At 41.8% G+C, this 13,101-nt stretch overlaps 1 protein-coding gene across 6 annotated transcripts in view; it reads right to left on the bottom strand.

Annotated features, from left to right (window-relative positions):
* Positions 1-13,101, bottom strand: part of DCAF1 (DDB1 and CUL4 associated factor 1) — a 50,763-nt gene that overhangs the window by 16,781 nt on the left and 20,881 nt on the right. For all 6 annotated transcript variants that reach the window (XM_032698994.1, XM_032698990.1, XM_032698992.1 and 3 more), the window contains exons 12-22: positions 11,956-12,125; positions 10,724-10,848; positions 8,364-9,624; positions 7,222-7,420; positions 6,448-6,530; positions 5,464-5,548; positions 3,852-4,085; positions 3,229-3,322; positions 2,661-2,765; positions 1,973-2,046; positions 899-1,003 (exon numbers count right to left, since the gene is read on the bottom strand). In XM_032698994.1, the coding sequence (XP_032554885.1) occupies positions 899-1,003; positions 1,973-2,046; positions 2,661-2,765; positions 3,229-3,322; positions 3,852-4,085; positions 5,464-5,548; positions 6,448-6,530; positions 7,222-7,420; positions 8,364-9,624; positions 10,724-10,848; positions 11,956-12,125 (2,535 nt within the window). The remainder of the gene's footprint in view (positions 1-898; positions 1,004-1,972; positions 2,047-2,660; positions 2,766-3,228; positions 3,323-3,851; positions 4,086-5,463; positions 5,549-6,447; positions 6,531-7,221; positions 7,421-8,363; positions 9,625-10,723; positions 10,849-11,955; positions 12,126-13,101) is intronic.

The following is a 13,101-nucleotide window of genomic DNA, read 5'->3' on the forward strand; positions in this document are numbered from 1 at the left end:
GGGTATCAGAAATCCAGCTTTCCACAGAGTCTGGAAAAAACCCATCAAAGTATTACCTTCTAGCATTCTTTGGAAAAAGGTGAAGTCAGCTTTTCTCACAGGAGATACAAATGTACCATTTACTAGAATGCAGGCACCATAGAGCAAAGGATAATGCATTTAAAACCTTTAGGGAATAGAAGCATGAAGTCTTTGCCTTTCAAAAAAAACCCCACAAAACACCTGACACCCAAAAAGCTACAAATTTTAATTGTCACTGTACTGTAGTAAGCATTCTGTGCTACTGTGTATATACTACCAGCTGCACCCTGAGGGGCCCTTACTGCAGTTCTTAGCTCTTTTGTCAAGTTGCCAGAAATCAAACGGCTGATCTGAGAAGGAAAACCAACACATCCCAGTGCAAACCTGCAGCCCTCTTGAAAATTCTTAAAACATTTTGCTGTGTACAAGTACTGTGCAGTTTCATACTGTGTGCATTAGCCACAGGTTACATCTCATTCAGAAACTGGTGACAAGTTATGCCCAAATACGAGACTTGGAATTGAAAAAGAAAAAACCTCAAGCACTACTGTTTCTAATGGGTGTCAAAATATTAAAAAAAAAAAGGCAGAACAAACAGCAGAGCTTCTGATCAAGATTGAAATATTAGGGAAATTAACCAATAAACTATAAATGATTGCACTAGTTTACAGTGCACAAAGTTACTGTTCACACAGGCTCTGTGTAGACAGCCTGAGTTCACACTGGCAGTAAAGTGATCTACTTCACATTAAGTGAGACCAAATGAGGCCATTAAGTGAGACCAAATGAGGCCTCTGTACTTTCTTGGTAATAAATGAACACATGTAGAGGGCTAACAGCTACCCTTGAACACCCAGGCTAGTGCTGTGCTTCTCACCTGATCTTCTTCTTCATCCTCTTCATCTTCTGCCAGACGCTGCCGGCCCACTTCATACAGCCTGCAAACCGTATCCATGTTCATGGCATCCATGCTGCCTTGATTCTGAAGGGGAGATGCCCACACAGCAGTTAGCCCCAGGAATTAAGCTCAGCTTTCATATTCAATGCTACATCTGATCTCAGTCACATCACCAAAATCCCTCTCTTCCCATTTACCAGCAGCAGTACAATTAGCACTAAAACCGAGTCTTTTTGGTCTCAAGGAACCACATGCACTGAGAGGTTGCTACAAGCTGTCATATAGAGAGAGTTCCAGAAGACAGCAGTGACACCCCAGCAACCACATCCCCTGAAATAGCATTTCCAATGACTCCCATAAAAGAAAATTTTCTTGGTCTGACAGCATTGCCATCTCCAACTTCAGCAGTTAAACGTGAAGTTTGTCCTGCTAGAGGTTCTTGACTCGCTTTTTTGGTCTGTAAGGATCAGTGGTTCAGAGTATGAAGTCGACAGGATTTTAAATTAGTCACTACATGTGTATACTCAGGTCTCAAGAAATTGGGTCCTGACAACATAATACTGGGCAAAGAACTGGATCCCTAACAAGCCAGAAGTTTTACTCAGTAATCTTTCCTTCAAGCCCTTAGCTTGTGGGATGTTGCTAGGAAAACAAATGTAAAAGGAACAATAAGAGTGATTCACAGAAAAGTTCCATGGGAAGTCCCACATTATTTGGTACAGTGCACGTTTTAATTTGCAATAATAGGAAACTACTGCTATACATAGGAAAAATGCATTTCTCTCTATGCTCCTGAGAAGGAAAACCTCTGCACATTTTCAAGTGGGAAGAGTTTGAAGAAGAGAAGCAAACGTGTTTGGAAGTTTAAGGAATGAGAGGCAGCAAAACAAGATTACAGTGGGTGGAAACCAAAAAACTAACAGCATCTTTATCATCATCAAAACAACACCACTGCTTAGGACATGAATTTAACAGCAGGAACTCCAAAAAAGAAACAAGCACTGCACTGAAACAACAGCTACAGAGGCCAGAGTTTATTCTTAGCTGCTTTACCTCAATGACAGCCAGATAGCAGTCCTTGCTGTCTGTGCACAGGTCAAAGATATTCCTCTTTACATCTATGGTGGCTGGAAAACATCACAGAACAACCTTAGTGGTTAACTGCAGGTTACTTAATGCTCAGTGTAAAAAAAAAAAAAAAAAAAAAGGAGAAAACAGCCATGTAAACCCTTAACCTGCTCTGCACAGAGCCTCCTCCCTTGATAGTACATTTATTGGCTTCCCTAAGCACAGTAAACAACAGATCATCTTTCAGAATAGGTGGCAATGCAGGGACTGAATTGTGACCTGTGTATCCTTTCAATAGCAAAAGCCACATTTGTTTAGGTCCATAGCAGTAATTAGCACAGCTCCAGAAGCTGAAGAAAGGGCTCTTTCTGCAATGAGACCAGTGCTATCCTGGTCAAATGTCCTACGATCTCAGATTATGCCTTACTTGGAAAGAAGAAAGGAAAATAAAGCCAGAATTCCTGACCACTAGCAAGTAAGGCAATCAGACAATGAATGGGATACGATAGTTGAAATTATTTCAGTGTTAAAGCCAACTCTTGTGCTTTAATCAGAACAGGCCACAGCAGTTCTTTTCCTCACATGTGCAAAGGAGAGAAGAAGTGAATGTTACTAAGCAGAACTTGCAATAAACCTTCAAACCTTCAGACCAAGCTATTTGCTCCTCTCTTACCTATAGGTTTATAATCAGTTGCATTAAATGTCCTGAAAGAAGAGCCAAAGGGACTTCTCATTCTCTCCTCCAGAAGGTCATCCTCATCATCTGCCTGCAACATAGCTGATACAAGGAAAGATTATTCCACAAATCTGCCTTCCATTCGTCACTATCATTAATCAACTTAAGATCAAGCCAGACTCTGAGAGGAATTTTCTTTATATTTAATAGCTTGGCAAGACCCATTTAATATCTACTCTTCCAGAGCTGCCTTTACTGATACTACAGATCATCAAAACTAATACAGAGGACAAAATCATTTTCTCAAGCATCATCAGATCTGCCATTATACAATAGGTTGCTTTTTAATCTCCCAAATTAGTTGTGATATTGCTGATGTTACAGAAAACTGTCTTTGTCAGCAATACATGCAGCAGGAACACCCTGGAAAAAATCCAGTTCACACGTGCCAGTAAGGCCTGGGGTTAAACAGACTCTCTGAAGCTTCCAATTTCACTAAATGAGCATCTACTTATCTCAAACAAGAGGGGACCAAGGAAAGTGATGTAAGGCTGAGAAGTCCTACCTCCATACATCACTGTGCCAGTGTAGTTGAAGACCACACGACACTGGTCCAGTGCAGGTACTGTGTGTAACAAGTGGAAAGTCCGGAGGTCCCACTGAAAAGACACAGGCTAAGGAACAACAAACAACTGGAAACTCACAAACCCTTTTCAACACAGTGGCAAAGAAACGATTAACTGTGTTCAAGAAACTTCACTGCCACTGTCGTGCAAATATGATGGAACCAGAGCTGGATTCTAGCACCGCAATTCCCTTCCAAGTTCAAAATGAAAGAGCTCTTACTCAAAATGCCATTCCCAGTCACGAGAGGTTACTGCAGCAGCTTCAAGGTTGATCTTGGTCAAGGATGGGAAGAGAGCAGAGGTATTATGCAGTATATCAGAAAAAAAAAATTCTCTCTTGCTCTCTCTCTCTCAAGTATTTTCCCTAGGCTATATCAGAGGCAGAATCTAGATTTAAATTAGTTACCTGTCTGACAGCCCCTACTCCCTTGAGTCACAGATTCCAGTTACCACACATAACGTGTAACACAAACCATTAATAAAACTTCTGCAAACAGCTACTTTTTCATCTACCAGCTGTTTAGGTACCAGCACCTCAGTTACCACAGTGGCCAAAGGATACAATTTCAGTGTTGACTATGACCTCCAGCCCATTGGGATGGAAAACACCACTGATAGTCATGTTGAATTTGTCAAACTTGTGGATGGCTTGTGCTGATCTGACATCCCAGAGGACACCATCATTTAGGACAAGGTCATCAGTGGGGTTAAAGGTGGCACAGTTCTTCTTGTAGTTGTTGGCAAGATCTGGGTTAAACAGAGTCAATAGCTTGTTGCCAGTCTGAATATCATAGATCTTTTAGATTAAAAAGAAAAAGAAAGATTAGTCACAATTTGTAATATAGTTGTGCCTAAGATCACCCCATGTTCCCTCTTCTAGAATCACCCCATTCCCCCTTTCACTTTTCCATTTCACATGACAGCATTCCATAAATCATCCTTCCTACCAGCCCTTTTAATAGTTTTTCACAGCTGGAACTAAGCCTCACAAGTTTTGGCCAGGACTCAGCTTACTGCAGGGTCACTGACATGTTTCACTACAGTCAGGATGAGTTCCAAAGAAACTAACCCTGCTATGAGGAGTGGGCTGCGAAGCTGCACTCACAAGGTACTACTTAGCCAAAAACTGTTTCAGAAATGGAACTGTTTTCAGAGCAGATGGTATTTACAAACATTAAAACTCCAAAGCACACAGTGAGGGGGAAAAAAACCAAAAACTGTAGAAAAGGAGTTAAAATTTCTGGCATCTATACAGAAAGGCAACTTTCTGAGCTCTGTCACAACAAACTGTTGGAATATAAAAAGGGTTATAACCAGTAAAAAAGGTTTATGATCATCTCCTCAATAAACTGGGTCTGTAAAAGCCCTCGGAGCCAAGCTCTTGCTCCAAAATTCTACAATTGGAAAATAAATCTATTTATCAGATAAACACAATACACAAACTGATCTGACTTTCAGCTAAATCCAAGTTAAAAACTGGGCAGGAATGGAGAGTTTACTTAAACAAATCAGAGTAACATGTAAAATTATAAATAATTTGATTAAGTTATATTTCATGACTATTTTTTATGCAAATACTCTGAGAGACAGTGCCCATAACAAATGCAAATTAGCACTGAGAAGCAGCAGAAGCTTTCTGCAGCCTGCATCTGTCCAATTTGCAGGTATTCACATAAAAAACACAACAGCATTCTCCGAAAATACAGTGGTAAAATTAAATTGCTCGAAAACAAGTTGCAAATTTTGGAGGGCAAAAGAAGGATACTTTAAATAGGTTATTTCCCATAGCTGTTGACTGAGATACTGTTTACAGTAGAAAGTTATTATTATTATTGCTATTACTGAAAAACCATGCAAAGAAAGCAACTTCAGGGGAAAAAATCCTGCATGATCTCTCTCAAATGAACGAAACAAAGCAGAAATTCTACGGTTGCCCTGAATATTAACCAAAGAGGCAACACACCCACATTGCTTGTGCTACAGCCAGTTTGGGATGGCCAAGTTTATACCCTCAGACATGGAGAAGTTGTTTGACACTTTCAAAGCTTTCCTCTGAAGCTTCTTAGCTCACCAGTTACACGGAGCATCACAGCACCTAGATCAGTTAATAAACACCCTGTGGAGGATTATAGTCCTGTCACAGCCTCACAACCACGAGCTTTCCTAGTACTTACATGTGCAATGTCTCCCTTTGTGCCAATGACCCTGTCCTGAGAGTGCTTGCTGAACTCCACATAGTGGTCATCAGGGAAGGAATGCCTGGAGACAGAGGCATTAAAACATCAAGGAACTGCAGATTCTATGTGAACCAAACACAACCCCAACCCCTCCAGCACGGGTTTCAACAACAGAGAAGACCAAACATGCAGAAAACACTCTCCTTTCCACTGACTGTGGAAATGACAGTGCTGAAATGCTCCGTGGGCATCTCCAGGGAAATGTCTCTTACAGACACAGCCTCTACAGCAGATCAGTGACAAAACCACAGGCAGCAAATTCACAGACTTGTCATCAACAGGGTCTGCCACAAACACAATGCTGTTTAGAGGACTGGGCAATGAATGGCATCAGGAACATTCAAATACACATGCAGGCCTGAGGCTTGTGTGGCCTTTTCTCTGAAGAATGGCCCCAAACAGGTCACACCAAAACAGCTGCTTACAACTAAGGCAGACAACAGTCAAACCTTTTAAAAATGAAGAGCCTTCCACCCATTTTTTTATGGGAAGGAACAATTGTAAATACTGAAACAGATTTTAAATAGCTTTATCCAGGACTAAAATAGCTTGTGTCAGGTCTGAAAATTTCCCAATGCAAATCAGCACTGCTAGTCAAATTCTGAACTGGCTACAGAAAGACTGTCAAGGTAATTTACAAACATGAGAATAAAAACACAAACATATTTCTTTGCCTTCGAGAGCAACAGTGATTTTACTGATCTATTTTACATTAAACAGGACTTTAGGTAGTTAGAATTTAGTTAAAATTTACGTGTACACAATAAAATAGGGAAGATGCTAACACAAGAAAGGGAGCACATTTTACTTTTCACAAGAGACATTATGAGATCTCTGCTATTCTGTTTTTCAGAGTTTCTTCCTATATCAAATTGTTCTTATAACTGCAGCATATCCACAGCTGAACCAGAGTACACCTACTTCATATCAAAGACAGACTTCATTCCCCACAATGCAGACAGAGGTTGGCTCCACGTCGCAGATGTCAGCAATAAAGATCCATCCTGGATTTCCAGATTGGAGTGAAGGAGGAGGGAGGGAAAACAGAGGTTATAATTTTATCTCTACACATTTACCTTACACATACACAATAAATGTAGGAACTTTGTGCTTAATAAACTCCTCCTATAGGGATAAAAATCTAGGTATCTAATACGATGTATAATATAAAGAGCCCTTGGCAGACAAAGAAAAACATTACAGATAACAATGGGAATGCTCTTAACCTATGATGTTAAGAACAGATAAACACAGAATAATCCATGCCCTGTGAGTGGAGTCCATTCTGCTTATAAATCAGTATCTTATTTCTTCCTAGAATCATCCCCCAAAAGATTTCTTTCTCCAGTAAAGGGAGGTTGTATAAACTCTGATACTTTATCTATCTCATGCTTATCTTAAATAGTCAGTTTAAGCATTTTTCCACTTGCAGACATATATATTAATTTCTTATGAAGGCATACAGCCACTGTGTATCTCCTCTATCATTTTGGGAAGGAAAAAATAATTGTAGAACTCACAAGAGAAAGAATATACAATTATCACTTCACTGTACTTCAAAGTACTTCAATGACAGGCATTGCAGGCCAGCCAGTAGGTGCATTTTGGATGTACATGTCCACATGGGCCCAAAACATGCCAGGGCTTTAGGCAGTGAGAATTTTTAAAAACCAGAACAGGTTTGTAATTCCTTACCCTGGATGGCTCGAGGTGCGTGATGGCAGAGTTATGGCAGTTGTAACTGGCCTCTTCCTGTCCACTGAATACATTATAGAGTTTCAACTGCCCCGTGCAGGTACCCAGCATTAAGAATCGTTCTCTTGCAGAAAATGCACAGCAGGTAAAGCCACTCTCATCCTCGTTTGCTTCCCTGAACACAGAAATTGGACGGAACCTGGAGAAGGCAAAAATACACAGGTCACCCAAAAGAGAGAACAAAAGCAAAACTGAAATGCTGTGATACTGAATCCAGCCCTTAAAAATCACGTAGGCACAAGTTACAGCTTTCTTCTAGAGCAAGGTAAGTGTCAATTGTAAGACTAGTGCTCAAGTGAGTATGTTACAACATGTTTGGAACCTTTCAGGGTTTGTTTAGCGCTATTTAGTACTTCTGTTAAAGCATATCATTAAGTTGAAGCACCTGGAGTCCATCTTCAAAGTTGTACTGATGGAAACTCTGTAATGCCATCACCTGGATAAGTAGAGACAGCCAGCAAAAAAATCTTCTAACAGTTCTGAAACACTCAATACAAGAAGACATGGCACATCAGCCAAACAACCTCCTGACATTGTAACTTCCCATGGTGACACTGGTTTCACTGTCAAGATGCTTTCATGAATGTGTCATCTTTATTTTTATAAATTTTACATCACCTTCCAATTTAACCTCAGGAAAGAAAGGCCACATAAAAAGGCAACTTGCAGTGCTGTGGATTCAGCTGCAAGAGCAAAACGTGGATTCCACTGTCCTGCATCTGTCAGCCAACCATCCTCAAGGCTCTGCTACACTCTTGTGGAAAACTGGTGTTACATACTTACCTTCCAAAGGAGAACAAAGAGCTTCGAGCTTCAGCAGTCAGTGTTGCTCATGAATTAACATGATATTGAAAATGAAGAGTGCTTTATGTACTAAGGGTCAGTAGTAAGGGCAGGACAAACAGAACAACTTCTAAATATGCCTTTTCAAGGTTCTGTGCATTAAAACACTGTCACTGGGAATCAAAACACTTTTCTCTCCAAGGATACTCCACTGTGGGACTGCACAGCCTGAATCCAAGTGAGGCTTTTTGGCACAGGGGGCATCCTGAGAGGGACCACAAAACATTTTTCTTCCTTACCTGCTAAATATAAGGTGTCTATCAAAGCAGCCACCATCCACCCCTCCGTACTTCGGAAAGGCTGCCCTGCGGGTCAGCCGTGAGGTAAAGTTAGTTGGCGCCTGGCGCCTCTGTTTTGGCTCAGGACACTGGTGGGGAGTAAAGAGAGAGAAAGGGGGACAGGTGGCAACAGGGTTCTTGCAGCGGGCGTGCTGCTCCCTAAGGTACTCTGTGATTATACTGTCCAGCGTGGGTGGGGAAGGAAGGTGTCTGTCCAGCTGCTTTTTGATAGCTGGGCTCTGGCTGTAGGCGCCATGGTCCGATTTTTGTCGCAACACTCTGATTTTCCTGCCGTTGCAGGGAGACGGCCTCTCCCTCACAAAGCTAATCCTGCCAATCAGAGGAGAGTTGCTGGCATAAGAAGGGCCTGGAAGGGCAGGTGGACCTTGGGATGCCGACGGCCTTGCCTGAGCATGGACAGAGGTGGCAGCGGAACCTACAGCAGTGTGGCTACTCAACCGTGCCGAGATGCCGTTCGCTATGCGGGGAGTGCGAGGCAGGGTCACGGGAGAGGCAGCGGCCGCCACGGGGGTGAAGGCAGACGAGTGAGATGCTGCAGTCATGGGCAGGTCAGCCTCCTTGGTAAGGACAGACGCCGTTTCTCCCAGGCCCTTAGAGATGAGATGGTTCCGAATCAGCAGCAGCAGCTCCTTCTCAGGAAACGTGATCCTGGACTGGGCCACCACGTCCGCCTTCTGCAGCCGAGCCAGAGAGACGTCGGTGCCGATGAGCAAGGGCTTCCCCGAGACGCGCTCAATCAGCTCTGCCGCGTACTTGCAGAACTTCACATGCTCACTGCGCTTGTCCTGCAGCACCGGCTCCTTCATCAGCTGCTGGATCTGACAGCTGCTGAACAGGGGGAGCTTGCTGATGATCTGCCGGACGGTGCTGCTGCGCGACAGCCCCACCAAGGCTTTGCAGGCCAGCGCCCGGATCTGGTCAGCGTCGGTGATGGGCATCTTCACAGACAGCAACGACAGCAGCACTTTGATGCCGTTGTTGGACTGCACCACATTCCACATCTTGGCCAACGTATGCTCACTGCTCTTGGGGGCCTGAGGAAGCTTTCGCCGAGGAGTTCCAGAGATGAATTTCCCGATACTGGAGATCCGGTTATCTGGGCCACAGACACAATTGATGATGATCTGAAGGGCTGATTTCTGAATCTCGGCATCGTGGATGAAAAACTCACCCTCAGCAACTCCAAGGATGATACTAATACCTAGTGAGGGAAAGAAATAGTTTCTTTAGTACTCTAAAATGTATCCTATATACAGTTGATCGGACAAGTAAGGGAGTCTTCCAATGAATGTGAAGAAAGTCGATAATTCTCTTCCTTCTAGAAATTTCTAAAGTTCTGCTAACTAGTCTAACACATTCTTCTGCCTCGCTGGCAAAGTATTTTTCTGCACTGCTGCTCCTCCACTTTATCATCAGTAAGCAGAGAGTCAAACAGTCTGTCAGAGGGGGTGATCAGGCATGGCCCAGGAGAGCAAAACCTCAGATATCTGGATCACAGCAAGATGCACAGGCACACCCTGATTGTTACTGCACAGAGCAACTCTCTTGTATAAACACAAGGTGAACTAAGAGACGAAGGAAGGGGACCATGTCATTGAGGGGGGGAAAAAAAATAAATCATATCGCAACTTCTAAAAGGAGTGAGGCAAAAATGAAACCTTGGGTTTGTTTTCCCAAGGAGTTCCTATTAGTTTAACACCTGCTTCAGAAGATCAAAACCCTCAAAGAATTGGTATTTGTCTGCAAAAAGTTTTTGTGCAAAAGAAATTGGTTGTTGCCTACATCTAGTACTCTGCCTGCCTTTTGCCTTTTCTTAAAAAAAAAAAAAAAAAAAAAATCAGGCCCCAGTTAATGCACAAGCCTTGGATCTGATCCAGACACATGTCATTTACATACTGAACCTGACAGGTAGCCAGTTACAGCATAACTCACACAGCAATAATTGTTCCTCTCTCATACTCTGAAGTGTCATATCCCCAGGAGACCTAAATTTCTGGGAAGCTGAGGAAATCTAATAGTCCCATTACACAAGAATATTTGTCTCCACCTGTTAATAGGCTCTTGAAAACAAGTGCAAGAGAAAGATGGGTCTCCAGATTTGTAACCCAACCACAGTGTTCATCGTGACACAATTTAAATCACAGTCCACTCTCCCACTTATTTGCATCCTTGGCAGTAACTCTGAGTATGTGAATTATTTTAACCCTGGTCTGACGGCAGGCGAGAAACAACCAGCCAAAAACTATGTAGCAGAAGACAACTGATGAATGTGTAAGTCATCAGGACCATATTCAGCTTACCCACAGTGGAAACAGTAGATCCAGCTTCATCTAGCACATCCACAGGTTCTGCCAGCTGCAACTGGATTTTAGGAACCACAGTCAGGATGGCCAGTACATCCAAAGCATATCGTACTGTGTCATTCCTGGAACACAGCAGGAGAAGAACTTCTTAGAGGTGCATGTACAGTTATTTCAGTAACAAAAAATAGCATTCAATTTACTCTACTCCAACAAATGGAAGTAAAGCAGCCACGTCTGCTGTATTTGATGGTGCCTTTTGATTTTAGCTTATTCCGCTCTTAAAGGGCTGGTCTCCACAGAAGGCAGTGCTCACATGTACACCATTGCCTGCAGTCTGCCAACATTTATCCCACACACCCCACAGGCTCCTAAAAGCACTGTAATTTTGTATTTATAAAAATAAGAATGTTAAGACTTATCCACAAAAGCATTCTAAATTAAGCTTCTAAATCTATTCTAACTCTACATCTTAGTTGGGAAATGTTGCTGTACAAAATACTCTGTCACCAGTCAGCTAGGGAGGAAGTTTTTCTGAAGCCAAGGGAAACTGTTTAGCAGCAAAACAGACAATTATGATAGGGAAAAGGGATGATTAGGAAGAGATGGGAGAGCAGAACATTTCAAGAAAAGAGGAGGAGGTCTGTAAGCCCAGGTAGCAATTAGGAAACAGCTGCAGAAGGTAAGAAACAGGAGAACAGAAACTACTCAGGAGAGTGCAACCTGAGAGAGAGGGAGGGAATTGCAGAAGCAAAACAGATTTCAAAGGCTTTCAGGTTGAGTCAGGCAAAGAGCTCCTATAGGGAGTAGAAATAAGGAGGGAGTCCTGGTCCACCTCATTCTGTGATTAAGATATATCTGGATTTCATCCCATATTTGGAACATTTTCTAGCCTTTCTCTAACAAAAAGGTAAACAAATTTTGAGACAGGTAAAAAGTGGCACAGAACTCTGCTTAAACTATGATGCTGCTTTCTCAGAAATCAAAGGCCTGAGGCATTTTGGCTCTTCAGAAATCTCTTGGCATCCCTCTCTCTACCTCAGAATTTTAGTCCTGCCTTCCACAGTGTTAACTTCCATAAGCACTGGGTAGCCACAGCACAAGCCCTAACAGCACTAACCAGTATGTGCCTGTTTTAAATGCCATCAGGGTAGAAAATCTAGAAATGCAATGTCCTGCCCAAAAGCCACAACTCACTGCACTCAAGTACAGCAGCACAGCAAACAGCTCACCTTGCATAGTACGTCTTCCAGTTGCAGGCTATGGAAATGAGCTGGAGCATGAGTTGGACACAAGACAGTTTGAGAAAAACCTCTGCTGGCTCCCAGTAGAGCTGTGCTGGACCATACTCAATCAGGAACTCCATCATCTCTACAATCTGCTCATGAGTATATGAACAGGCCTGCAGGGAAGGGGAAGCATTAGATCACAAGGGTTACAAACTCACACATCAAATCCCCCACTGCTGGGATTTAACTGAAAACTGCATTTACAAGATTAGACTACCACTGTCTCTTGCAGATTAAGTATTTACTTTCTGTTTTATTCCTCGGTTATAAAAGAATACAGCAACAGTCACTGTAATAAGCTTAAGGATAATATCCTTTTAAGTTTCTTTACAGTTTTAGAAAGCTTAGGCCAATTTAAGAAGAAAAGCTACATTAAATTAAAATTCTACTCAGCTTTTAAACTACTAATGTAGTAGTTACTACACATCATTCAAAATACATTTCTGCTAAAATATTAAAAAAGGTTGCTAAAAATATTCAATTACAGTTTCTAAGTTCTGACAACAAAATATACTTAAGAAAAAGAGAAATTCCTAACAATTTCTTGCCTTTCAATATTTTTTAATTACACAAGAAGGCAACAGCTTATACATATTTCTTTAGTTACTAAAAATAACTGATTTTTGCAGAAGCAAAAACATCCTTATATCTTCCTTATTTCAGTTCTTCTAGAAAACCACCACAAATTAAACCAGAAATCACAGGTGAATGTGGTCCCTCCAAACAAGCAGCCATAAAATCCAGTTTTAAAAAACAAAACAAATCAACAAAACCAGGCAAAATCAGGGAAAAAAAAATTAATGGCCAACACCATGGATTATTATCTATCTGGATCTCCCAGGCAATTCATAAAAACAATGGTGCCCAAAAGAAACATTTTATCAGTGTCAAATCAAACTCATTTCCAAGTTTTTCAATATTATGTACCTCTCTACACATAGATTTTGTCCTTTCAGAGATTCAAAGAAGAGAAAAAACCACAGGTAACAAAAATATCCTGCCTTTAAGTGTTTGAGAGATGGAAAGGGAATCACAGCAGATGAGCAGGAACCTTAATGAAATGTAATTCAGATGAACCTCAAGGGCTTT

Source organism: Chiroxiphia lanceolata, chromosome 11 (genome assembly GCF_009829145.1).
Source record: "Chiroxiphia lanceolata isolate bChiLan1 chromosome 11, bChiLan1.pri, whole genome shotgun sequence".
Lineage (NCBI taxonomy): Eukaryota > Metazoa > Chordata > Aves > Passeriformes > Pipridae > Chiroxiphia > Chiroxiphia lanceolata.